Below are 26,846 nucleotides of genomic sequence, written 5' to 3'. Positions count from 1 at the left end.
ATTCTTACCATGTGTGTGTACAGAAAATGATTATAAATTTTCCTCGTTATATCCTTTGGCTGGCTTAGTGTATCGTAGGGTTGGGAAATTGTGGGAGGCACATAGTGATCGTCGAGTGTCGTTTGGTTACAGCGAGGAAATACTAACCGTGAGTTTGTTTATATTTCTTGTCATTACTTGTTGATAATAACATGTGCTGATGTAAGGTTTTTAAAATTTAGGATGGTGAGATTTTCAACGCTCTAGGCTCGAGGGATATGATAAATAATCAGTTGATTTGTTTTTTCCCATTTCTTTTCACAAATGTAATAGTTCATATTCCGGTACAGCAGTGAAGATAGTAACAAGGAATGCAATCGTATACCATATTGTTTTAGCCCATCAACAGACCTGGACAAGGATGTATTTCTATTTATCTTAATCTACAACCTACGAAAAAAGTCCTTGGAACGCTTGGTACACTCTGTCGAAATTCCGTGCAGAATTTCACATGATCATGGAAATGACGTATATTTTGCCTGGGAACAAGCATGACATCTACAACAATGATTTACCTTCCCTCTCCCCATCAATCAATGTTGGAACACATCGGGAAACCGCTGAAGACTTTGGTATTTCTCAACATTGCACGGGGAGAGGGGTGACAGTTTTCCGTTATTTACACGCATAGCGTTCCAAGACATTTTTCGTTGATTGTCTCTACCGAATGCAAAATATTTCATCTAAATTTCGTTTTTGTGTCATAACTAAAAAACGGAATGTCGTATGAGCTTCATATTGCACACGATTTGAGAGTGGAGTATATGCTTTGAAATCATAACAAAATTGTTAATAAAGAAATTGGTTTATTTAGGGAGTGGTCACTGAAACCATCCCCTATGCTAAACAACACACGGTTCGTAATTATGGCTCTAAACTGCTCTAAAATGTCATTTTTGTCCCATAACTTAAAAACAAAATGTTGTATGAGCTTCATATTGCACACGATTTGGGAGTATATAATATCCCTTTGAATCACAATAAAATTGTTGATAAAGATATTGGATTATTAAGGGAATGGTCACTGAAAACACCTCCTATGCTAAATTACACACATTTCGTAATTATGACTAAAATCTCGTTTTTGTCTCATAATTCAAAAACACTACAAATATAGTTTTAAAAAAATATTACAATGTTTTGCAGTATGTTTTCCAAAATGTTTTTGAATGTTATTAAAACGTTCTGTACCCTTTATAATATAACCCAACATGTAAATGTTTTCTGTAAAACTTGCGTTTGCTGAGTATAGGCTTATCCGAATGAATCAGAAAGATTGTGATATAACAATTTGAAACAACTTATTTCTGAATATTATTTATAATAAAATACGCTTTTTTTTTAAAAAAAAAAAAAAAAAAAGAAAACAACAATTGAATACACTTAAAGAAAAAAATCGACCACCACGGGGACTCGAACCATTGTCATCAATCAATAGTCAAAAGATTACCAGTCGAAGGACTAAGCCGTTCGCCACGCTGCCATTTCGCAATCGAAGTAATCAGTTTTGGTCTTTTATAGTAGTCAGGTATCGGGAAAGTGTAAAGCTGCATAGTGCAAAATGGCAAAGTGGATCAGTTTACCATAATGACAAAATGGTCCAAAATCGACATTTTATGGTTTTTAAGCCGCATCTCATGGAGCGTGACGTTCGCTTACCTTGGCTATACCAATTGAGGATGTTTGAATACAAAAGGAATGACAAATTGATCGCATTTATGACATTTGTTAACAGTTTGCCATTTTGAATTGAAATAAATATCTATACGTATATATTACTATCAATGCAGGGCAAACTGCTCAGTATGCACGCTATTCAATGCAGCAGTTTACCATTACAGATTACCATTATGGGTTTACACTTTACACCCTTTGACTATTCGTGTTTTGTTTGCGTGAATCATTGCTAATTTATGCATTCATTATTTTCAATGCTTAAAGAAAGAAAGAAAGAAAGAAAGAAAGAAAGAAAGAAAGAAAGAAAGAAAGAAAGAAAGAAAGAAAGAAAGAAAGAAAGAAAGAAAGAAAGAAAGAAAGAAAGAAAGAAAGAAAGAAAAAAAGGAAAGAAAGAAAAAATAAAGAAAGAAGGAAAGAAAAATGAATGAATGAATGAATGAATGAATGAATGAATGAATGAATGAATCAACGAAAGACATTTGAAATAAATAAAAACATGAACGTGGAAAAAGTTTGAAGTGACCGCTTATAGGTTCAAATTGCAAGCAGCTTAATCACGAAGCTCACGTGGCCGAGTGGTTAAGGCATAGGTCTTGTAAACATGAGGTCCTGGGTTCGATTCCCAGGCGGTATTACTTTTTATGTTTCATTTATTATTTGCGACGGTGAACCCGGTGAAAATATTTGTTTATTATAAATACATGAAGTATACATTTTGATTTATTTTTCTGTCTTTCTTTCTTCCTTTCTTTCTCTATGTTTGATTAATTAATTTAATTATTTCTTTCTTTCTTTCCCAAAAGCCCCCAAATGAAATACTTTCCGATTTAAATGTGATCTTATAATAGTCCTACAACTCCCTCCGCCTCTACCCCACATACATCCCACGCCCAACACCTCGCACGCACACACCACCACATTATACACACACCCCATACACAAAAATGTGAAGCACAAATCTGCTGAAGATAGTTGTTACATCATGTCAAAAACAAGTTAATGCTATCTACTGAAGACAGTCGTAGTTTATTATTGACTTCATTACAATCTTAACGTACATGCGGTTTTAGTATAATTAAAACTCATTTTTCTGTTTTGTAACGCTCGTTCACCTATCTGACAAGTGCTATGAAGGTGAACTTTAAATATTAATTTCAAAAATAAATTAAACAACTCGGAATCATGCAGCTTAGAGCCGTGATACGATTTCTCGGTTTTAAGATATAGCATAAAAATGTCATTAAATGCGTGTATGTTAGGGTATGGGGTGTTTCAGTGTCCACTCCCTGAACCAACCAATTTCTTTATCAACAATTGCATTTTGATTCATAAGTACATGGTCTAATTCCAAATCCTGTGAAATATGAAGATCATACAACATTCTGTTTTTGAGTTATGGGACAAAAACTAAATTTTAGAGCAGTTTAGAGCTATAATTGCGAAATGTGTGTATTTTAGCATAGGGGGTGATTGCAGTGACCACTTCCTAAAGAAGCCAATTTCTTTATCAACAATTTTGTTATGATTCCAAAGCATATAATCCACTCTCAAATCGTGTGTAATGAGAAACTCATACGACATTCCGTTTTTGAGTTATGAGACAAAAACGAAATTTAGATGAAATATTTTGCATTCGCAGAGACAACCTACTGAAAAAAGTCCTTGGGCGCTTGGTACACTCTGTCGAAATTCCGTGCAGAATTTCACATGATCATGGAAATGATGTATATTTTGCCTGGGAACAAGCATGACATCTACAACAATGATTTACCTTCCCTCTCCCCATCAATCAATGTTGGAACACATCGGGAAACCGCTGAAGACTTTGGTATTTCTCAACATTGCACGGGGAGAGGGGTGACAGTTTTCCGTTATTTACACGCATAAGCGTTCCCAAGACATTTTTCGTTGATTGTAGTTAATTTCCTTTAACAGATCTGATTTGTTTAAGTATCAGACTCTATAATTTGATCAGCTCGTGATAGGCAGGAATTGTTAGGCTTATGCGGAAAAGTAGACCACATTAAGAGTGATATAGATGACCAGTCTGGTCTATATTGCGCGTGTCAAATAAAGTAGACAAAGTATTGGGCTTGAATTGATAATTTGTGATACTTCTGGCAAGATGTCACAGGACAATTCTCAAAATAAAATATATTGATATTAATCCGCGATGTTATAAGGCCCGCTGATTACGAGCTGATCAAACTATATGAACACTTACAATTATTCCTCCACTTTGTTTTTGATCAAAATTGACACAACCACCTGACACATTGTTGTATGTTTTCTTTATCTGTGCATAACAGCTGATGGTGACTTTGAGCGTATATGGGTGGAGCACTGCGAAGATGAGGCCTGCCTGGGAGAGTACGCCTATGCTATGCAGCATTTGGCTACAGAACACTGGGCGGCCAAACACCCAGACGACCGCATCAAGTGGTGCTATCATGCCTGCAAAGAGTACTTTTTCCATGGTGGCTTGGGAAAAGCACTGGATAAGGACAGGCGAAGAAAACAACATCAATTGAAAAAACTTGAAGCCACACAACAAATAGAACTTCTAGGCGAGATGTGCAACAATGGAAGAGAGGTTGTCGCCCACGGTAACCATTGTAACGGTAGCCATGATATCCGCGACAGTATTTTGGAGTGTATCACAGAGCCACGTAACTCCAATCAGTATAATACAATGTAAGTGCCTTGATATGAGTCATGTGATGACAGTAGATTCTTCGGCCATCAGGCAACCTATTTTTTGTTTGTTTCATGCAATGATAAGCTCAAAATGAGTTCCAGGTGTACAGACTTTTCCAAGGTAAGGGGGATTGTAAATGATGGCTTTTGTTCTCAATTCCAGATGACGTAGTACACACAAAATGATGAACCAATTTGATTTATCAAGATGAGTACCCATCTGTTTCTGGTGATGACCACACCTAAATGCAATATTAGATACACTGTAAAATAATCTGCAAAAATCTCCTACAACTATAAATTCTGATCAACTTAGGGCCATACATTGGGATGCTACAAATGCTGTCAATCCTCAATTGAATTTGAACCCTGTAATGAAAATATTTATATTTAGAACTTTTAAGGTTATTATCGATGTTGTGACATCCCAGAATATGGTCCTCAATTAAGTGGATTAAATATTGCATTTGAAAGAGGTAGGGTTTTCAATTAGACACTGAAACTGATGTGTACCAATCATTTAGATACGGTTTGCATTATAATATGTGACCAGATCTGGTCCAATCGGGCTAAAGTTGGCAATAATGAAACTAAGATATAGGCAAAAAGTGAGGAGAAAAACAATAAAAACATAAGTAAATGGACAGATAAAATGTTCATAACTTTGCCAGCAAGTATTCATGAGACCTAGGGATTGTATGTACTGAGCAAGCTTGTAATGGTAGTATAACTCAATTTTCAAAATTTCCAACTTTGGCCTGAGTGGATCAAATTAGGTTGCATATAGCACATGGAAGGCGTCTTTTTTTTTTAAGTTCTCTTCGAGCCAAGTGAAGTTATGTTCTCAGCATAGAGAGATCATATCTTCATTTGGGACAGTCTGGTTGGTGATTTGAACAAATGCCAAAAACATTGAGACCAATAAGCAGGTTTATATCCAATTCACCAAGACAACCATTTCTTTTCAAACATGTACTTTTCCTTTACACTTTCTGTTCGAATGAGCTTGTTATACCATGATTTCCAAAATATTGATCGCACGGAGTATAAACCGCAGGTCCAAAAAATTGCAAAAATAAGATTCAAACGATGGCGTATAATCCGCAACGCCATTTTGTGACCTGTGATTCCAATTAAAGGCTGGCATTTGTCTTGAGTTTAATTCATAAGGATAATTGATACTTTAGAATATTACTAAATAAGCATAAAAGTCGCAAGTAATTGAGGTCAGAGGATAGAATATTTCCCCAGGACTTTCTATGATTGCTTTATACACCATGTTCCGAGTAATGATCTGTGAACAAAACTTGAAATTCAATGATTGTATCAACATTTTGATAAAGGAACTCAAGTCTACTTGGTTTGCATGTGTGCCTTTTGAATGCTGACACAAAGTCATTACAGTCATGGTATTAACCATAGGTTTTCCTTTTTTTTTTATTCTACTAACCCCTTTTTTCACCAATCTCTCAGTTGCTAGTATCATGCACATAATATATATGAAGTGCATGGCAGTTAGCTTCCTAATTGAATTTGTGTCCACAATAAGAAATACCCCAAGCCCTATTCAAAATAACCATGACTACTTGTTCATGACAACCACATGAGGCCCCCGTTATTAGCCACGAGCAAAAATCAGACACAACAAGGCTAGGAATAGAATCCTCATGGATTTATTGTTATCTGACCAAAACCTTTTGTGCCGCACGCAGTAACACAAAATGATTGTTAGTCAGTGTTGCCGAAACTGTTCAGTATCAAGGCATGGCGAATTGGCTCATGAATGACTCTCAAGTAGCCCAATTGTTAAAACAACTTCAATAAAGCACCCAGTACCAGATTATTTGACAGTTTTGGCCAAATTTAGAACATAATTGGGCAGCAGAGCATATGAATGATAAAACTTCAGGTACTTACTGACCGATCAATAAATGGTCACAGAACCCATTGGAATTACAATTCAGAACTTTAGAGACTCAAATCCCTTTATAATTCTTCCTCTTCTTCTTCTTCTTCCTTATTAGTGCCTACATGTACGAGTATTACCGCACTGCGTACAGACAAGCCATACTTATTTTTTACTCTGGAACCTAGAGTAGATGAGTGTATTTTTGAAGTACAGTCAACAGTACCGGGATGATCCCCTGCTCTTTTTTCGAATAGCCTGTGACGTTCTTTAACAAGCACACTGCATTAATGTCAGAAATACATGTACACGGGACCGACGGCTTAAAGTGCCCTCCTAAGCACTAAGCAAGTAGAGTGAAGTGCCTTGCTCAAGGACACAAAGAGCCAGCCGAGCTCAGGCGGACCTGGGATTCGAACCCTTGACCCTTGGATTCACAGTCCAACGTCTTAACCGCTAGGCCACGCTAGGTTAAGCTAAATAAAAGGAAATGTACATCAAAACTACTGCAGCAGCCTGAAACTTTCAAATTTAGGCAAGTTGCAGCACAATTTTCTAAGGCATGGCGAGTGATCTGCAAGTAGCCCAAATCAGCTAGCACCTAAGTCACAGTATTAGCATCACTGTTGTCATGCAGTATACAGTTGAGTCAAGCATCCACTAGTTTTTCCTGTTGTTAATTGCAAATGTATGACTTCAGGGAATCTCTGCATTTCTAAAGTTGGGCACTTGCCTGAAATACATGTCTACAACAGTTTCTTAACAAAAAAAATGTTAAAAAGAATTGAATTTACAATTAATAAGTCTTATCTACTATTTCCAAAGTTTTATCTAAAAACCATCAATAACATACATTGTGAACCAAGTTATAAAGAATTCCTCAGCCTATATACATACATTCATAGCGTAAAAACAAATTTAGATTGTTTACAAACAAAGATCCCCAATATTACGTGCACTACGTATTCTGTTGGCTATTACTATCAGTAATTCATTTCAAGTTGCATAATGTCCCCAAAGAGTCGCACGAAGTATTTTTAAACACACATCAATCAACCATTCTTGAATCTTATGTAGTTAGGAAGAGCACAAAATTGATGCTCTCCCCTGGGCAGTGATCCACCAGAAATTGTAAATTTTATCGTAAATGACTGTGACCTCAACTCAAAAATACACCAGACATAGTTTTTGCAGAACTTTATCATTTTAGCACAACGTATGACTAGATAACCACAAATAAATCATTAAGTTAATTGATTAATACACTTGTTTGTGACAAGCTCATTAATAAATATGCAGATTTACATGAAGCGGTTTTAGCAGACTGTGTTTTGATATCACCTGTTGTGAACATCATGACATCACGATGCCATCAGGAAGTGAAGGATATAGAATCCTCATTAGGTATTTTTTCAACAACAAAAATAAGTGTACTGAAAAAAAAAATATGAAGGCTCCATTCAGTTGAATGTTGCAGTATTGACTGTTTGTGTGCATACAGATTCCTCAAACATTGATTAAATATAAAATCTTTTCTTTTAGGATACTTTCTATCTTATTGCTTATTGTACATTTACACACATTGCCAATCTTACTTTTGATGAATTTTGAGATATTCTATTTCAACAAAGCACCTGTGCCTTCCCGATGTTCTCGTATTTTGTGATTTTAATGAGTACAAATTTGGTTGATTTTATTGAAGGTTTTGTGTTTTGAATCATTGTTTTCAGACATTCCATGTTTATGCAAGGAGATAAGAATTTCACCATGTGATAGTAAGAACAAAATTACTTGCATGTTTGAAACTCATTTTTGATTAGCACAGTTGAAAAGCTACATCTTTGGCCAAGCGCAAACAACTCTGGGTTACATTTGATCTATACTGCGCCAATAAAGTATCCTTGCACTTGGAAAAATGATCACAATTTCCAAACTGAACAATATTGGGGTAAATTTGTTTTTTTAATAGATGCACTACATAATCCTGCACATTATGACACCACATTGAATCCAATGTGACTTCAAGAAGCAAAGTTACAAGCATTTGATTAGATGAAGGTCCAGTTTTAAAAGTGACAAACTGGCCTATTCAAAACTCCACAGACTAGACATCTGGTTTGAGAGTGGTGAATGGCTAATTTATGCGTTTGGCTTTAATTTTAAACAAAAGGAACAAAAGAACACTGAAACATAAGAACTGACAAATAAAATGAAAGTTATGAAAATATAGAGAAGTAAAAACTGAAATAAAAACTTCTTTAAATAACGCTTCATTGAAGAAATTGTGTTGTCTCTTTGTTTCGCTTGTTGGAATCTTTTTGCGCCTTGTATAGGCCAGTTTGTCACTTTTAAAACTGGACCCTCGTCTATTCAATTGCTTGTAACTTTACTTCTAGAGGTCACATTGGATTCAATGTGGTGTCATAATGTGCAGGATTAGATAGTGCATCTATTAAAAAACAAATTTACCCCAATATTGTTCAGTTTTGGAATTATGATTATTTTTCCAAGTGTAAGGATACTTTATTGGCGCAGTATATTAAAAGATATTAGTCTAAGAATCAAGCCCAACTCGGCTTTTAATTTGTAAAAAAATATGTACGGAAACATTGACACGATCCATTTGTTGTATAGTTTTGTGTCATATATGTTATACAAGACTGGGTTGGTTGTTATCTACTCCCAGGTAATTCAGGAAAAGGGTTAGAAATGAATTAGGCATACTGGTCATCAGGTAAGGCTATTGAGCCAGGATGTCCCATGTCATGTGCCAGTGGCGTCATGTGCCCAGTGGTATGATATAGGCTGGTCATAATGACGATGCCATATTGTGATAACGTTTTCATGGTTGTTTTGATGTTAGGCTGTGGTTATTGATCTAGTTAGATGTCATCATTATAGATGTATGCAGGTTTAGTTCAAGGTTCCGATCATCTTGATTGGCAAAAAAGGTGAAGGTGTTTATGCTATTTAATGAAATAAACATTCAAAAGCAAGTTCAAGTTTACACTGATATGAACTCACATAGCCTGCGCCTACACACAGAAAAAGGTCTCACATGAACTATCAAATCAAATTGCACAACTAAACTTGGTCATACAATGTAGCTAAAATGTGTGTGGTGCCCATTACCGATATCTTCAGACTCCAGTTTTTTGCAATACAAATGGAATCGGAAAGATTTGGCATCTATGCCAACACAGAATGTCTGCTTAAAACACATATAAAGATAGCATTATATATATTATTTGGACCTGCTTTATTTTGGGACACCCTGTATATTAGGTTTTTAGTGAAACAGCCAATTGTCTCATCAGTGAAGTGTTTAATTTCATTTCGAAACATTTCATTCATATACAGCATTGTTGGAAGTATAGGCCTGAAATCCAATTTAGACAATTTTTTCGCAAATTTATGACATAAAAAATTGTCTTGAATGCAGAGATAAATCAGCATCAAAGAATTGGGCATGAAAACATTTACAATGTATGTGCCTATTTGTACTTGTGATTTGAAAGTCCTCTTTATTTTATCATTCTATTTGTAATGAAAACCTCACATGAAAAATTTTCATGCAACCGAAGTTTGCAGGACGTGGGAGATTTGTCTACATACTGTGTTTGTTGCACGGTAGTCAACGCCTAATCTCTTTTAACAGCAGTCAGTTGGTGATCCCCGGTGAATTTTTGACCTCATCAGCGACCCAGTCTGTATAATTACACCTGTCACAAGACACGACAGAACATTAAGGGGAGGGGGAAGTTACAAATTCAACAGCACACAGGAAACATTCCGCAATGAAATTGTGAAATTCCTTTTGAACTGTCTTTTGGAAACCGAGCGTGGAAACTCCCCCATTTTTTAATGGAGATGTCAACAGTCATGCAAGTTGACGTGCAGGGAAATAAACCCAATATGTTCACAGGTGAATGTATGGTTTGTATGTGATAGGTGGCTTAATTTGGTTTTGTTGTTTTGTTCTTTGCAAGTGGGTTTATCTTGCAGCTGTAGAGCAGATGAGATGTTATTGTCATTACATTCAGCACACAGGATTTGTAGACTAGATAGCAGTTGATGACTTTGTTATTGAAAGGAAGTGGGATTTTATGTGATTTATTAGCCTTCTTGCTCATAGTTTATCTACATCTAGTTTGTTTTTACTAAAATGAGCTGGTTCTTATCATCCTTATTTTAAAAATGGGTAATGCTGTGTCGGCACAAGTCTTCCAAATTTAGTGCAAAGTTGCAATGGGATTGGAAGGGGAATGTTAAAGATCACCTATGAAATATTTTAATTGTGACTCACTATGCTTAGCTTGAGAGCAGAGAATTGTTGGGCACCATTTTGAAACATTATCCCTAACAGCACCATGTACTACAAAATACTACTTGATATATGCGCTGTTTGTGCGTGCATCCCACGTGGTGTGATAATGCAATCACCTTAAGTGATATATAGGCACGGTTTCGCTGGCCAGCGAAGCCCAACACTCATTGCAAAGTGTCGCTGACCCAATGTTGTTGGCAGACAACTTCTTTCTTTGTTTTCTATCTTTATTCCTTCCTTTCTAAGGCCTTAGGCGGTTAGGGTTAAGGCACCATAGGCAATGCACCTAGATGCCATCAGTCAATCCAATGAGTGATGTAGGTGCTTGACCGTGTTTCTCAATACTTTGGTGGTTGTAGATTGGACTCAGAATTTAAAAGCTCTTTTATTATAATGAATATATTTGGCCTTATGAAATAACCTGGGTCCGTTTAAGCCATCATCACATATTGGTTGTCACATAGCTACGTACTGCCCGCACTAAACTAAAATCATGCATGTTACAATCTTATGTATTTGTTTTGTTAAACTAATATGTTGAATGAGCAATAGGTTTATGGATTTCGCATTCTCAATTCCAGGGAGGTTAAAATATCTTCTGTGAGTTAAAGTCTATTGTGCCCATTGAGAATTAAAGAATAGCGCATCAGGAAAGGTAAAGGCACGTGTAGGTTGAATGATAATGCCATTCACAAGGATCACAAAGTCTTACAGTGAGGCTTAATTTGCAGAACCCCAATACCCTCATTGCATTTCTCCTTTAAATCCATCATTAGTCCAAGAGAATCGCCAGAGGAAATATCTCCCCGAGTAGGCTACATCTAAATGCTAGCAGAGGTTTTTACTAAAACAGCCGGAAATCCCCGCAACATTGCCATGAATCACAGCTGTGTACATATGTCAAAGAGAATTTGCCTCTGTTGAACGATACTGGCTGAACATACAATGTGGCGGTTTGATTGAGTATTCTTTAGATGCAATGACTGACTGTGGTGCTCATCCATGAGAGTCCTACCTTAAGGACTTCGTCACATGGTGCTTGTTATCATCGGCAACAAAGCAACTTGGTTGCCATTTGGTAAACCTGCGACTTGATAGTCCGATTAGGTGACTTGGAACTATCGTCCAGTGACTCAAAAATTTCAACTGTAATTTCACAAATTTTGGGCAACTTTGAAGCTTGCGTGAAAAATGTGTCATATTTAGGTCTTTTTCAGTGAAATTTGATACAAAAGCAACAAATCATGAAGTTTTGAAACTAGTTTTGGATAAGATTCACCAAGAATCGTATGATTGTAGACAAAATTTAACTCAAAATACCCTCTGAAATTACATGACTTCTGACCTGGTAAAGTTTGCATGGATTTTTGTCAATTTGTGTGACTTTCCAATCGTTGTTAATAAGGCCATGAATTTTCTGCAAGCTTGTAAAGCAGGTTTATTGGGCTATTCCAGTTGAAATTTATACACCCCCTATGGAAGACATTACCTTAATCTTTCACACAGGGGGGTGTAGATTTCAAATGGAGTCACCCGTTCAGGTAACACCTTTGAATGTCGTATTCCTTGTGTGGGAGATTTAGGTCATGTCTTCCATAAGGGGTGTATGGATTTCAAATAGAATAGCCCATTTTTTGTAGCCAGCCAAGATTCATTCAGTGACAGCTAGACTATGGGCAGGCCAAGGCTGATAGGTGTGACTAATATAATTGTAGGTCTTGATTTCACTTCATTTTACAAAGCAATGCCGGGAAGCCAAAAATGCATTAGGGGTCTGGTACCCTGGTTAGCCAGAAAGTTTCACCGTGTATATATTGCAGCCACGTACTGCAGCCATGAGATAAAAGCAATAATGATTCAGTCTTTGATGGGTGTTTTATATACTGATTAGAGTATGTTGCCAAGTTTGATGAGGTGAAGCAGCCATTTGAACTTGGTATACTGAATAGATCATATGCCCCTTCCCCGTAATGCAATGTGTTTTGGATTGCAGATCTATACATCATGCAACATCATTACTGAGTATGCTCAACTAATGTAAGTTGCACTGGTTGTGCAAGGTCCAACCTGGGCCAAAATGCAAAGTTAAGCATGAACCTTGTGTGGCACAAAGAGATGTCTTAGGATCCATATCTCCACCCACATATTATCTCCACTTCTCCAGAGGGGTAAAATAGATAATTCACCTGACATTGCACTTAAAAAAATTAGCTAAACCTATAGCATGTAACATGGGCTGTTTCCAGCAATGTATCAGCCCACTCAACATGCAAACTTCATTTTTTATCAAGTTTGTTTTTAGTGCACATTGTAGCTAGCATTAGATGTGATCAGATTGTGCTCAGGAAGTCCCAATTGATTGAATCTGATACAAGTCTGTTGTGGTAGTGACACATAACCGCACAGGTTATTGCAGCACTGAAACCTGCATTGTGAAATGTATGCACAACCAGCAAATTGGCTCGATATATTTAACTCGATCTTCCACGAATCTTTGTAATGTTGTGTGACGTTGAGCGTCCAACATCTGTCAAGAATTCCTGCGAATATGTTAGATCCAATTATGTCGTTTAGGTCCAGAAGTCGTAATATCAGGTTGGATAATTGAAATTGATTGGTTAATGTGGGCAGGCAATGAAGAGGGATATTGGGTGAAAGTTTAGGGGTCATGCAAGCTTTCTTGTTTATATTTCATAAGAACATAAACCCCTTTAGGTTTTTAACCTTATATAAAGAGCTATTTTTGGAAGAAAGTGGTATCATCAGCTGAACACTTGTAGCTCATCTTTCTTTACAGTAATTTGATTTAGATATTGGATGTTGATATTAACCAAACCCATGGTTTTTTTTGCTATCGGAAGGGAAAGAAGAAACAATAAACGAGAGAGGATGAAGTCACTTGATATCCTAGGGATTCGAACCTGTGACCTCTCACATTTTCACTTCAAATTAGTCAGGCTCTATTCTGTTCTCATACATTTCAGAAGAGTCTGATTATATTCCAGAAAATATGACAAAATTGTACCCCTGGAAATTCTTTTCTGGAAAATAATGAGACATAGTTGTCAAATTTGAAAGCAATTAAACAATGAACACTTACCATATTCACTTCTTAGTAGTCAGACACTGTCCATTCTCTTTCATGATAATTTGATTTCCTGAAAATATGACAAAATTGTACCCTGGACACTCTGTTATAGGTAATACATGGAAAATAATGAGCCATAGTTAATGGTATGTTCATGGTAATGTTCATGCACCTGGTTTATGTCAGGGGTGCTCAATTATATTTGGTCACTGGCCATAGAGGCCCAAAATTATTTCAAAGATATGTGTTTTCCTATTTGTGCATTTCAGAACTTTTCAAGGACCAACCAGAATTGGTCGGAACCTGGCCCTTGCGGACTGCCTATTCACCCATTGCACGGTTCCACCATATGCGAGTGGAGCCTCGATCCAGCAGCATGCATGAATGGGAATTGAACCAGTCATACAACATTGCGTAAAGTTATGTAATACTTCCTTGCATGTCTATTGCCAGTTCGAGGCTCTCCCCGCATATGGCAGAACGATGCAGTAGGCGAATTTAAGTCTGTAATTGAGATAATCTATCATTTGAATTACTTCCTTTTGCTCACTACTTCACATCTTTCACTTCAAGGACGCACCATTTGTTTCTCAGTGGGAGCATGGGAGTTTGGGTAAGGCAGAAGTTTTTTTTTCACCGCCAAAGCCAGCATTTTTTTTCGCTGCCTTGTGCGGTAATTTTTTTTTTCAACTTTACCATAGACCATTGAAACATAGTTATACAGAGTTGGGCGGGAGGAATGTTTGTTCTTCTTTCTTTTCTTTTTTTTTACTCATTAGTGAGGCGAATTTTTTTTTCTGTCTCTCTAATAAGTGGGCAATTTTTTTTGGTCTCACAAGTTTGCCTTCAATTGTGCTATTCCAGTTGAAATACACACTACCTCTGTGGAAGATGTTTGTAGATATCTAACACTGATGGGGGTATGTTTTTCAAATGTAATTGGTCAGGGTTAATCATTTTGAAACCCATACTCCCCTGTATAATGGCTTTACCTATCTATATAACTGGAGTGAGTATTTCAAATTGAAGTTACCCAATTGTATATTATATTCAAAACTCGTACTCCATCTGTGGAAGACTTAAAGCTAAATCTTCCACAGGGGTAGTATGGTTTTTAAATGGAATAGCACATTCAAACCTGAAAGAAAAAACAAATGTACCTATGGATGGAAAATAATAAGACACAGTTGGCTGTATTGTCTGTAAGGTTCGGCCACATGGTCTATGTGATTAGTCGTGTGACTTGTGGTAATGACTTAATCCTGTAATTTGTTATTGAGATGAGCTATCATTTGGATTACTTCCTTTGGCCCACTACTTCACTTCTTCTCAGGTCTAATAGCCTTCAATTAAAACACAAGATAATTTGTAGACATATGTGATCACAGGAAAGGTTAAATTTGTCTTCTCCATGAGGTATATTGCTGATAGCAATTGATAGGCAAAAGTGATGCATGTTGCGAATGAAAAGGTTCAAATTGACCATCGTGGGTGATGAATTCGATAACTTTTGAGTCCTTTACATTCCCAGCATGCATCATGTTTGCCTAATGATTGCTACCAGCAATATACCTTATTCATGCAGGTAGTTGTTGCAAAATTTCATAAAGTAATTGATAAATGTTTGATATTCGTCATCACCTTTTTCGCATACCAGTACTACACGTAGGCCTTATTACAGTTTTGTTTAAAAATTTTAAAAGTAATCTTTGAACAATTTAGGACAAATGCGTGATAAGTGTTTCATTATTGTCATCACTTTCCTTGCATACCAGTTCTACACGTAGGCCTTTATTACATTGCTATTCTGCTTATTTCTTATGTGTGAGCCAACATTGAGACTGTGACTTGAAATTTGCCTAATCAATATCAAATTGTGCAATTCCCATTGGAATTAAGTGATGAAACGGGGAAAACCCCACAGAAAAAGACAAGAGTTAAGAGTCTGTGCCAAGTGAAGGAAGTCTTGAATGGGTAGTGCAACCTTTTAGCATAGCCCTATTATGCCTTGATGTTTCATATAAGTATGTGTTAGGGTGTAACATCATTAAACTTGTAAATTGGTTTAAAATGAATGAGGAGAGCCTGGGGGAAGACTAGAGATAAAAGTTGTTATTCATACCATTTATTTTTCACACTTTCTTGGTGATGTGTGTGTACTGGGTAAATCAGGAATGGGTTCCTTCACTAAATAAGCAAAGTCTTAATTATCATATGACCCTGTCGGTCCTTCTTTGCCCAAACCATAAATGGCAAAAATGATTCTGCTTTGTTACTGCGCATGTCAATAAAATCCCAACCTACGCTTGCTTACATTCACAGGCGTGTGCCAGTCATGTATTGAACAAAGCACAAGGGGGCGGAGGGGGTTGTAGGCACTACACACAACTGTGTGCATGCCGTTCTATTATAAATCCAATAAGTCTTCCCATTTATAAGATGAACAAAATATATCCAGGGCATGCAACCTTGGTAAGAGTGCAGAGGATGATTTAAGCACTTCCCAGCAAGTCTTGCGGTTAGCACAGCTGTGTGAGTGAACATGACACCACTGCCCGCCCACTGCATACACACGTGCATGGTTAAATTTGAATTTGGACTGATATATTTACAATAAATACACATTCAAAATGCCAGTCGATTTCACATTTTATGTTATCTACAGAAGGTGTGAATTATCCTTCATGCATACATCACTTTAGATCTGAAATCGACCAAGTAATAATGACACACGGGCAATTCTAAAACAACATCTTTTGCACAGAGTTCAATGGGATTTGAAAAGTAAAGTGGCAGTTGAAACTCTAGTGATAACACTTTTACAGTGCATGATAGGGCTTCCTTAAATCATCCTCTTGTAAGAGTGGAAGGACTCAAATCTTCATGGACCGTAATTTTTCCTCTTTTTTAGTTCACAAGATTCAGTTGTCATTTGGCCAGTTGACCCAGTAGCTACACTATAGAGCATGAAGTTGCAAATATTAAATGCAGAATATGGTTTGCAGTGAGCCATATTAGTATCAGAAATAGCCCAGTAAAGGTATAGTAAAAATATAACGCAACACTGTAACATTTGCACTTTCACCATGGACGTCCATGGTCTTGTGATCTGATGGCCTGAATCATGTGGTCAAGTTGTCCTGGCACTGGACCTATATTATACTTGACTCAGGCTGTTATACTAAGAAATCCTTGTCTGTACTAAGCCTTGTGGTAATCTCAGAGACAATTGAAACTTGACCTCATGGACAAAAATTAAATGTACTTTTATAAGAATCGATGTCCATGTGCTTCCAAGCTGTACAGTGATTTATCATTGGTATGGGTCAGGTTTAAGGTTGAGAATCAAAGAAATTGACTTAAATAATATCAAACATTCATGGTGAAAGTAATGAGTGTATCAGAAAAGCAATTGGCTGAGCACTGAGCAGTAGCTCTTAATTTTGATGGCGTAGCTATGGCTTGTGGCGCCCAGGGCTATGGATACATAATGACGTTCCCCCTCCCCTGATATTTGAAACCCAGCGCGTGAAAATTGCACAAATAGGGTCTACCGCTAATTATTTTTGGTTATAATGAAGTTGAATATCGGTCTTAAATCAATCTTTCAATTGATTCGCGCTGACATGTGTGCAAAGCGTGCAAAATTGTTGGCTTTCATCACTTGGAGGGGTGCAGAATCAATGCTGAATTGGTCAATTTGGCGCCCCCCCCTAAGGATGGCGCCCAGGCACATGCCCCCACCTGCCTGTCGCTACGCCACTGACTTTATAGCTGAAAAATACTATGTTATGAATTAAACAATATCAATATTTTATTGAAAAGTATTTCAAATTTCTTTCTAGGCTCATGGTTGCGTACTGTTGAACTCTGAATTCAATTGAAATCAAGTCTTCTCACAGTGGGGGGGGGCAGCTGCCCCCTTCCGTCCCCCTTGGCTACACAACTGGTCATTGCCACTCAGCCTAGCCAGGAGATCAATGATTTCTCTGTTGATATCAGCAATAAAGCTACAAAAGAAATGGCAATGTTTAGCTGCTACCTCCTTGTATATATGCACCCAACTGAGTTCCAGGCATGACAAATTCTACTCGCTCACACGTTTAACTTGTGTTCGCGTGTATGCTTCTGAAAGAGTGTGGATTCGTCATGGATTAACAATGCCTGTACAAAGATATAGGAAGAGTTGTTGAATTATTATTATTGCATTAATATTATGAAAAACAAAACAAAAATAGGAGTGTTAACAAACAAGCAGAACTATCAATTCTTAATTCATTTGAACCCCACCATCTATTACACAATACCAATTTCACAATTCAAATACAAAATTTCGGATACTTTAAAGGCCCAAATTGGAAACCTCATTTCCCAGGGAAAGATCAGACAGGAGGCCAGACAGTAACATGTATAGGTTTATTTCACCCCCTTGAAGGCATGGATAGTCTTGCAAATATGGACTACTTTTCCCCTGGCCCATCCAGTGTGCCATGAACTAGTAGGATTACAACTGGTATCTACTGGTCAGTTCATACTCTCATTTCTGTTGTTTCTAGCTGTGGCTTTAAGCATCTTCAGAAATACTCAAGCATCTTCACAAAGCTGAAGATTTATTTATGTCTTACTGACAGTTTTCTACAATATTAACAAAGATTTGTGGAGAATAATTGATCATATCATGTGTTAATTATTATTAGAATACGGAAATGACTGATCTTTCTGTGAAATTTATTCCAACATTTTAGACTATATTGACAACATAATCAAGCAAGGACAGGTGTTCACGCTGTTTAATCAAGAGGATACAGGTCAGGTTCATCCTATTATTTTAAACCATGGGTCTTTTGAATCAAATATACGAAAGAAACAAAGCAGCTTGTCAATTGCAGATGATTCAAATTAACTATTAAGCAAATCAAGAGTAGTGAATTTGACATGTGAAAAGAATGAGTTTGAATTTACTTGGGTTAGGCAAAAAAAAAAAAAAAGTTTGTTTCCTGTAGCGCGTGCATTTCGTTTTTGATGGCTTTTTTGCGCATTTCGATTTTTTTTTCACTTTTGAAGAAAAAAAATGGAAAAAATCGCAAAAAATGATATAAAACACTACTGGAGTAAACATTTACACATCACACAACAAACGAGCTTAGTGAAAAACTACTGGAGAAAACATCGCACATTTTTTAAATACTTTTTTAATCTGCAGGTTGAAAGGGGATCATAAATATTCTTGAATATGAAGAAATATGATTTTTTTTTGTGTCGGAGAGACCCACTGTAAATTTCCATTCCAATTTGCAGAAAAAAGGGTATTTTTTTTTCATTTGAAGACATGGATTATAAAAAAAAAAAATAAATAAAAACCCGCATTTCACATTTGACTTTTTTTTTTTGGCCTTACCTGCAGAAATTAAAGGTTGCAACCATGTTCCACATGTAAGATGTGAGAACTAGAATTGGGTTTCCTTAGGAAGTCAGTGATTTAGAGCTTGGATTTCTCATCAAGCAGGTGAATGAAGGTTCTCTAACCTTCCCTCCTTTGGAAAAGGATCAATATCGTCATTGGGCAGGAAAAACCTCCTATGTACTTGTGGCCCTTGAACATGTTTATAACAAAACTGCAAAGAGGTTGCATAGGAGGTTTTGCTTTAAACATGTTCAGGGGCCAATGACACATAGGCTTTTCTTGCCTAATGGTGATATATAATGGTTGATGAATGTTTTGATTCAAGGTCATATAGACCTTCCTTTCCACATACTATGGCACACACTATCAAGTACCATCTGTAATGAAGTATTCCCAAACTGATTGGCTCAATTAGTTGATCATTGTATGTGACACTATATAAGGCCACTTAGTGGAGCTGCTGCCAGTAGCAGATAAACTATAAATACCGACAAATGACCATCTTAAGGACTTCCTGAAACCATCCGTTATCGTTAGGGTGATAGTTGCATGATGAGTAGCAGCCAGCTTGAGTTTTTTGTAAGGTGTTTTTTCCCAGAACTGGGCAAAACGGTTTGTTCCCCTTCACCAAGTGAAACGTACTGGAAAATATATTTATATCTCAAGGTCAGGCAGGTATTTTATATAGGATCAGATAGTGCATTGGAAAAGTGCAGGGTGGGAAGGGCGAGCCATTGGGCCAAGTGCCAGTGGAAATCACTGCAGGATGGTGTGTTGCACCAGCTGCAGGACACTTGGTCTGTGAAATGTCTGCGATATAAATTCTGAAAGACGAAATGGGGACTTGTGCTGTTTATATGTAGCTTACTTCGAATGACATCATATTGAATTAAAAAATAAAACTTGATTCTGCCGTTTTTATTGAACTGTAATTCTGAAGTTTTATCAAATGTCATAAATATAAACTGGTGTTTCATTAAACAGTTTGCTGCATGTATTTAATAATTGTCAGGACTTCTCAATATTATTTTAATAAAGTGTATTATGTGTCAAAGTCAAATTCCGTAGTTCCTAAAATGATGTTGTTGTAAGCAATCATTGGTGAAAAGGTTGTGGGAGACTGACAGTCAGGAAGTAAGGGGATGTTGGGAATATCAAAGTGTAATTGTTCCTGTGTAATCTGATCAAAACTTGGGTAGTTGATTCTGGTTGTGAATGTTTATTGTGGTGTGTCTAGGGTGTGCACTTCTTAGCTGCAAGTCTGACTTGTTTTGAACAGCACTCGGCAACAATCTGTAATGGTGATGTGGGATTAGCATAGCTCATTAATTAGTCACTGAAGGTAAATGAAGAGGATTGGATTGAAGGACTGAGGTAGTTTCATGAAAGCCATCTATACATCTGCATTGAGTCATGATGTGCTGTTGACTGGTGCACTTAAAGGAGTATACAATCAATGTCTTGAGTTTGTAAATGCATACATTTATGTCAGAAAACCCTAGTTTACTGGAAGGTGAGAGCCCGGGGTGAGAGTTATGGTAATGTTTGAATACTATGTGTATTGTTCTGTACTACATTAATTGTGCTCTTTTATCAAAATGATAATGAAATTAGAAATTTTTAAAATCAATTCGGAATGATTGCGGAACTTGGCATTAGGTCCAGGGACTCTCCAAATCTGCAAATAAAAAAAGAAAGAAAAAAGTCGCAAAAAAAAAAGATTCCATGCTTTTGGCGGAAAATCTCATATTTTTGTTTTCAAATCTAGGTGCGTATTTTGGCCTCCAAAAGCATGTATTCCTAGCAGCCTCATCTTAATGTAGTCATAGTACTTACATATAACAAGCAAAGTATTAACCCTAACCATACCAAACATCAAAAAACCTCAATTCAGAAAGCGTAGGCAGAAGCAGGTATCCCATGTGATATGGCGACGGAAAGCTTGGCCGGGCAAGCTAAACCCCCGTGGCAAGGTAGGCCAGTGCACAGGCATGGCACCCGAGGGATCGGGGGTTCAAAACCGCACTTGAGAAAAAAGTTTTCTCTTCTATTTCTTTCTTTCTTTCCTCCTTCTTTCCTTCCCCCTCGCCTAAAAGCAACTGGGGCGTTAGGGCTAATTGAGCTTGGTTAGAACTGCTAGTTATAGCGGAGATATAAAGTAACAGGGGATTCCCTCTGAGGCGTAATTCATTCACTCTGTCAAAAATGGAGGAGATTGTTTCAAATGCTTATATCTTGTCGATGTACTGCATATCAAGACTGAGCATGTCAAAATCACAAAAGGACTTATCATGATTTGCCAGTTTTTTGTTCCCCAAATCAAATGACATGTAGCATTTTTATGTGCATTGTTTCACAGAATAAAAGAATAGTTTTTAGAACTAGTGACATTTCTAGACATCCGGGTGAGTGGGCGACCATCTTGCGCTAGTGATTGCCTCATGTATGACGGAAGTAGAAGTACAAACATAAAAATGTCCGTAATTAGCATCACTTCTGTCTCCATACTGATTAGATCAAAGACACTAGCTGATTCATCATACTTTATATAACATTAATGTCTATCTCTCAGTTAAGGGATCTGGAATGAGCGTTTTTGAGCATTTCGACAGTATTTTTTGTGGGACATGAGAGCACATTAGACATATCGAATTGCATTCTGAATACGAAGAATGTCTTTCTGATATCAAATAATTGTCATTTTTGAAATTCACGATATAATACAAATTTTATGACAAATTATTAAAATTTGATATTTTCACATTTTTGATATATAACAGTCCTCAAGTAAAGTAAAAAGACCTAATTTTTTTTGGTGTTTTGGAGAAAAAAATCCATATCTTCAATAGGAAAGGTCAAAATTTTCAATTGATCGTCGGCTTTTCATCCCACCTACATACACTTTAAGTATAAATCATCAGATTTATAAAGTTTACTTTCGAGAACTGTTAAATATCAAAAATATTAATTTTAATCATTTGCCATAAAATGTGTATTACATTGTGAATTTCAAAAAATCAAAATTATTTGATATGAGAAGGATATTCTTCGTATTCAGAATGCAATTCGATATGTCTGATGTGCTCTAATGTCCCACAATAAATACTGTCCAAACGTTCATACCCCATCCCTTAAGGTTACACAAAGAGGCGATAAAAAACGTTATAAAAGGCGTATAAAGTTGTTCTCTAAAACAGAGTTTTCTCAGTAATCAAATATCGCAGCGAGTGAAATGTTGGTGCATTGGATGTAGCTTAACATTTTGTGTGTGTTATATACAAATTATTAGAATAAATTTGAAAATCCTTCGTTTAAAGCATTTTTACCCACCATGTTCACAAGATCAAAAACACGTTCCATGAGGTTTTTTTTCAAATGTGCGCTCCGTATAAATCCACACCGGCGATTGTTTTCTTTTTTTCGTATTGTATTACAAATCGATCAAAGAAATAATGTTGCCATGGGGAAGAACCAAATACAGTACCGATTAAATTTTAAAACCCGTTTTGGGGAAAATTTTGGAGAATTTGCTTGAGAAAAAGCTGGTTTGTGAAATTATCGATATCTTGATTACGAGGCGTTAATTTAGACATCTGAATACCTACATTATTTCTCAACATTCTGCCAATTGCTATTCCATTTGATTTTCACTCCAAGTTGAAGCTAGATTTGCAAAAAACAAGGTTTTCCTCCATCAGTTCGTTCAAAATTTCAGCGCCGACATGCGTGTTTATTCTAAGAGCCATAATGCGGACGCGATTGTAATCATGTAAATTATTGCATCCAATTATAGTTATCATCCGCTTTGAGAACAGTCAATTGCGTAAGCTGATATATGGCTGAGTGGATAAAGCGTTGGACTGGGAATCTAGTATGAACTATTTGTGTGGGTTCGAGTCTCAGTGTGGATGAATTTTCTTTTTTTTTCTCTTTTCTCATTTTTACTTCCTTTCTTTCCTCTTTTCTTTCTCCCTTCCTTTTTTCATTTCTTTTTTCATTTCTTTATTTCTTTTTCGTTCATTTTCTTTCTCTCTCTTTCTTTCTCTTTTTCACTTTTTCTTTATTCTTTCTTGCTCCTTTCTTTTTTTTTTTTTTTGATTGATTCGCTGAGTGTAGTGAATCGGGATTGATTGTTTTTCACTTTATATAATTCAGAAATTTGTAGGCCTGCTAAGTCTGTCTTGTTGATTTTCATCCCAAATTCGATTTACAAATAATTCCCTTACACTGTAATCAGGGGACTAGCAGCATTGATTTCATCAAAGATATCAAGGCTATAAATTCAAAATCAACACATTTTCCATGGCGTAGCTTGACGAAGTGCCCCAATCAATTTTAAAATTTATAAAATCCTTGTGAAAATTGCCAAAACGGCTTGTGGCACCCCGGCATCCGAGCTCCGGGCACGAGCTAAGCCAGGTTTCGTAGCCTTTTCATGTCTTGACCGTGGATCGATATTCTATTGTATATAAGTAGGCCTACGTCCCGATGCGCTTGTTCATTTTCTGCATGGCTGTTTCTGTTATGAACTTACGCCCTCTGAAATCAAGCGCATGAAAAACTCTCGGCTAACCTTAAGGTCTATGTTGATTCCTAACATAATTCATGTACAATAAAATACGTTCTGGTAATAACAGGAAAGGGTTTGTTATGTCACGGGCCACTCCTTACCAGCCATTATCAGTTCACAATACCACATAGGCAAAGTTCAGTTAACTGAACATTAATGTGTAGACATGTATTGAATTCGAAACATTTGGGTATCCAATCTCATCCCTGTTTATCAAAAAATACAACTACATTACTATTCTAGTGAATTATGATTTGAACTATGCAATGGATAGTGAGATTTTGGGTATTTTTTCAAATCAAGGACGTGATATTAATGTAGATTGTTTGCAACATGTCATAATGTTACGGCAGGAAATGACTGGCTACCCACCCGCACTGCTTACCTGGGAGTTGGATAATGTTATGAACAAATGGGAGTCACAATGGCGGTATGTTTGTCATATTATGTAAGTTTTTGTAATCATTGTGGCAGATTATTTCATGAATCCTTGACATATAATTTGGCAAGGATGGTTAAGTGACTTGATAGAGAAGTACCTAGAATTTTATGCAGTATTTATCAATAATTATCATTAGCTGTACTTGATCATATCAAAGTTGATGCTGGTGTTTGCAATCATTTATGTGTAACCTTAACCCTGCAAAATCTCAATGCACAAAGCAACTGCAAGTGTCCATGTGATCTGATAGCATCATCACGCAAACACACATATGGCCAGGTTGGCCAGCCAAACTTCACCCCTGTGGCATGCTATCCCCTGTCATGTGTCTACCACCCAAGGGGCCAGTGGTTCAAAACTGGGAAACAACTATTCACTTTATCCTCTTTCTTCCGTTTTTCCTTCCCCTTTGCCAAAAAGCACCTGGGGCGTTGGGGTTAAGGAAGAGGCAGATACTCTTTAACCCCTGCTGTAGCCCATTTCCCGGACGAGCCCCCATAAATGTCCAATGCCACACATAAGCACTTGGTCACTTGTCCCAGGTTCATTTTCAATAAATGAATATAGAGCTACAATCCTGGAAAAAATGTTGGCACACTTTTCCTGTCTTTTGATATATCTCTGCCTCGCTCCCTCAATTTATGTTGTCAACAGGGCCGTGAGATCCTCCAGCATTGAAAGATGGGGAGTGGGGGAAGGGTGAGATAAAAGGAGGAGTCTGTGCTTCACATTTATCACATGCATGTTTCACTCACACCTTTGATAGCTCTAGCACACATTACAATTGTTTAGTACAAGAATGCCAACTATTTTTTTGATTGGGTCCTTTTTGTATTACGATTCTGAGGAGTAGAATTCTACAAAAACTTCTTTAAAGTAATCCATGTTGGTTAATCAACTTTTTTTATCATAATAATGAACTGCTGGAGCTTTGATATCATGAAAATGTAAACTTAATAATTAAATAATTAAAAAATTGGACCAACTTCTGAAAACTATGAGGTTGGAGATGAGAATCAAAAAAATAATTTATACAGCTTTATCTTCCATAATGATAAGGACAGGTAACATATTGATAATAACAAATTGCATAATAAGCGCTATCATGAGCAGCAGTATGTGAGACATGTTATGTAACCTAATACCTCACATCATACATGGAAGGATGTGTGGGTGCAGATCATTTACAGGTTCTGCTTTCTCAATGAGCTGTTCCAGCTGAAGCCCATACACCCCCTATTGAAGACATGACCTTAATCTTCCACACTGGGGTGTAGATTCAAATGGAGTCAGTCTCAGTCATTCAGGTAAGCCCATTTAAAATTTACACTCCCTGCATGGAAGATCAAGGTGATGTCTTCCATAGCATGGATTTCAACTGGAATAGCCCAATGTTAAGCCTAAGTTCAAGAAATTTAGGGTTAGCCTTATTAGATGATGTTTTCTCGTGTATAACAAAACACGGGGTGTACTCAAGCAAAATGAGGTAGAGATCAAGACACTTGGTTATCGCTCTGTTTCTTATATTTCGTACCATTCATGCTGTAATAAACGTTCAAATTCAGTTTTGATGGTCATTCTATTGCAGGAAAATCATACTTGAATGTAGCCAGTTTTTGGCTGTTATTACTGTTGTTTTAAAACCAAACTTTCTTGTTGTTTTAACTTGGAATCCTTTTTGTTTTTGTCTATATTTTCCGTACAGATTTATACCGTTTTCCGGTCCGTTGCGGTTACTAGATGTAGGAAGCTGTTTTAATCCATTCTTAGAGTACCCAGAATTCCTGTCAGTGGGCATTGATATCTCTCCAGCAGTACAGGTAAAGTATACATCTTTTCTCCTGACATCACAGAACAATCCATATTGGAACCGGCAAGCAAGTCCTTCAATTGACAGGTGCCTGTATGCCGACACAAACCCCTCCACACACCCACACACTTACACCAACAGATTCCTATTGCTGTCACCCTAGAGGTACATACTACCCAGCTTCTTCATTGGTACTCTAGAGTACCTGTGTGGGTACTCTAGAGTACACACAATCGGAATCACATGTAGAGTACATACACTTGTACTAGATTTTTGGTGCTGTACTAGAGTAGCCACAAAGTAGCTGGGCTGCGGTCTGCAGCAATAGAAATCTGGTAGTGGTTAACTCTGACAAATTTTGACAGTGATACACCATTTGGGTTTACACTATCCAGCAGTGGTATTACGTTGAGTCCAATATTTTAAAACTCATAGCACGACCAATAAATATGAGCTCAATCAATCCAAATTTTTATCTCAATTGTTTGGGTTTTATTGGGCTATTCCAGGTGAAATCCATACACCCCCTATGGAAGACATGATCTTAATCTCCCACATAGGGAGTGCAGGTTTCAATTGGAGTCACCTACTCAGGTAACCCTATTTGAAACTCACACTCCCTGTGTGGAAAGTTAATGCTATGTCTTCCATAGGGGGTGTATGGATTTCGGCTGGAATAGCCCATCGGCTTTTACATGGACTTATCCAAGTCCAGACTGCTCTTTATTTGCTTGCTTGCTTTGCTTATGTCGACTCTTGTAGTCGGACTCCCATATTGGCTCTCCAAACTGCTCTGTCAAGCATACAATTCTTGATGTCTGGGCCTATTAATCCTGTATCATCTGCCAACATCTTGATATAATCCTTCTTGGGTGCACCTCTTGTT

The 26,846-nt window shown here is 37.0% G+C and overlaps 1 protein-coding gene across 2 annotated transcripts in view; it reads left to right on the top strand.

Moving 5' to 3' along the window:
• Positions 1-26,846, top strand: part of LOC140148345 (S-adenosylmethionine sensor upstream of mTORC1-like) — an 85,828-nt gene that overhangs the window by 38,745 nt on the left and 20,237 nt on the right. For both annotated transcript variants that reach the window (XM_072170268.1, XM_072170269.1), the window contains 2 exons: positions 4,026-4,410; positions 25,856-25,970. In XM_072170268.1, coding sequence (XP_072026369.1) covers positions 4,026-4,410; positions 25,856-25,970 — 500 coding nt within the window. The remainder of the gene's footprint in view (positions 1-4,025; positions 4,411-25,855; positions 25,971-26,846) is intronic.

The sequence above is a fragment of the Amphiura filiformis genome, chromosome 3 (genome assembly GCF_039555335.1).
Source record: "Amphiura filiformis chromosome 3, Afil_fr2py, whole genome shotgun sequence".
Taxonomy (NCBI): Eukaryota; Metazoa; Echinodermata; class Ophiuroidea; order Amphilepidida; family Amphiuridae; genus Amphiura; species Amphiura filiformis.
This window is presented reverse-complemented; position numbering and strand designations above follow the sequence as displayed.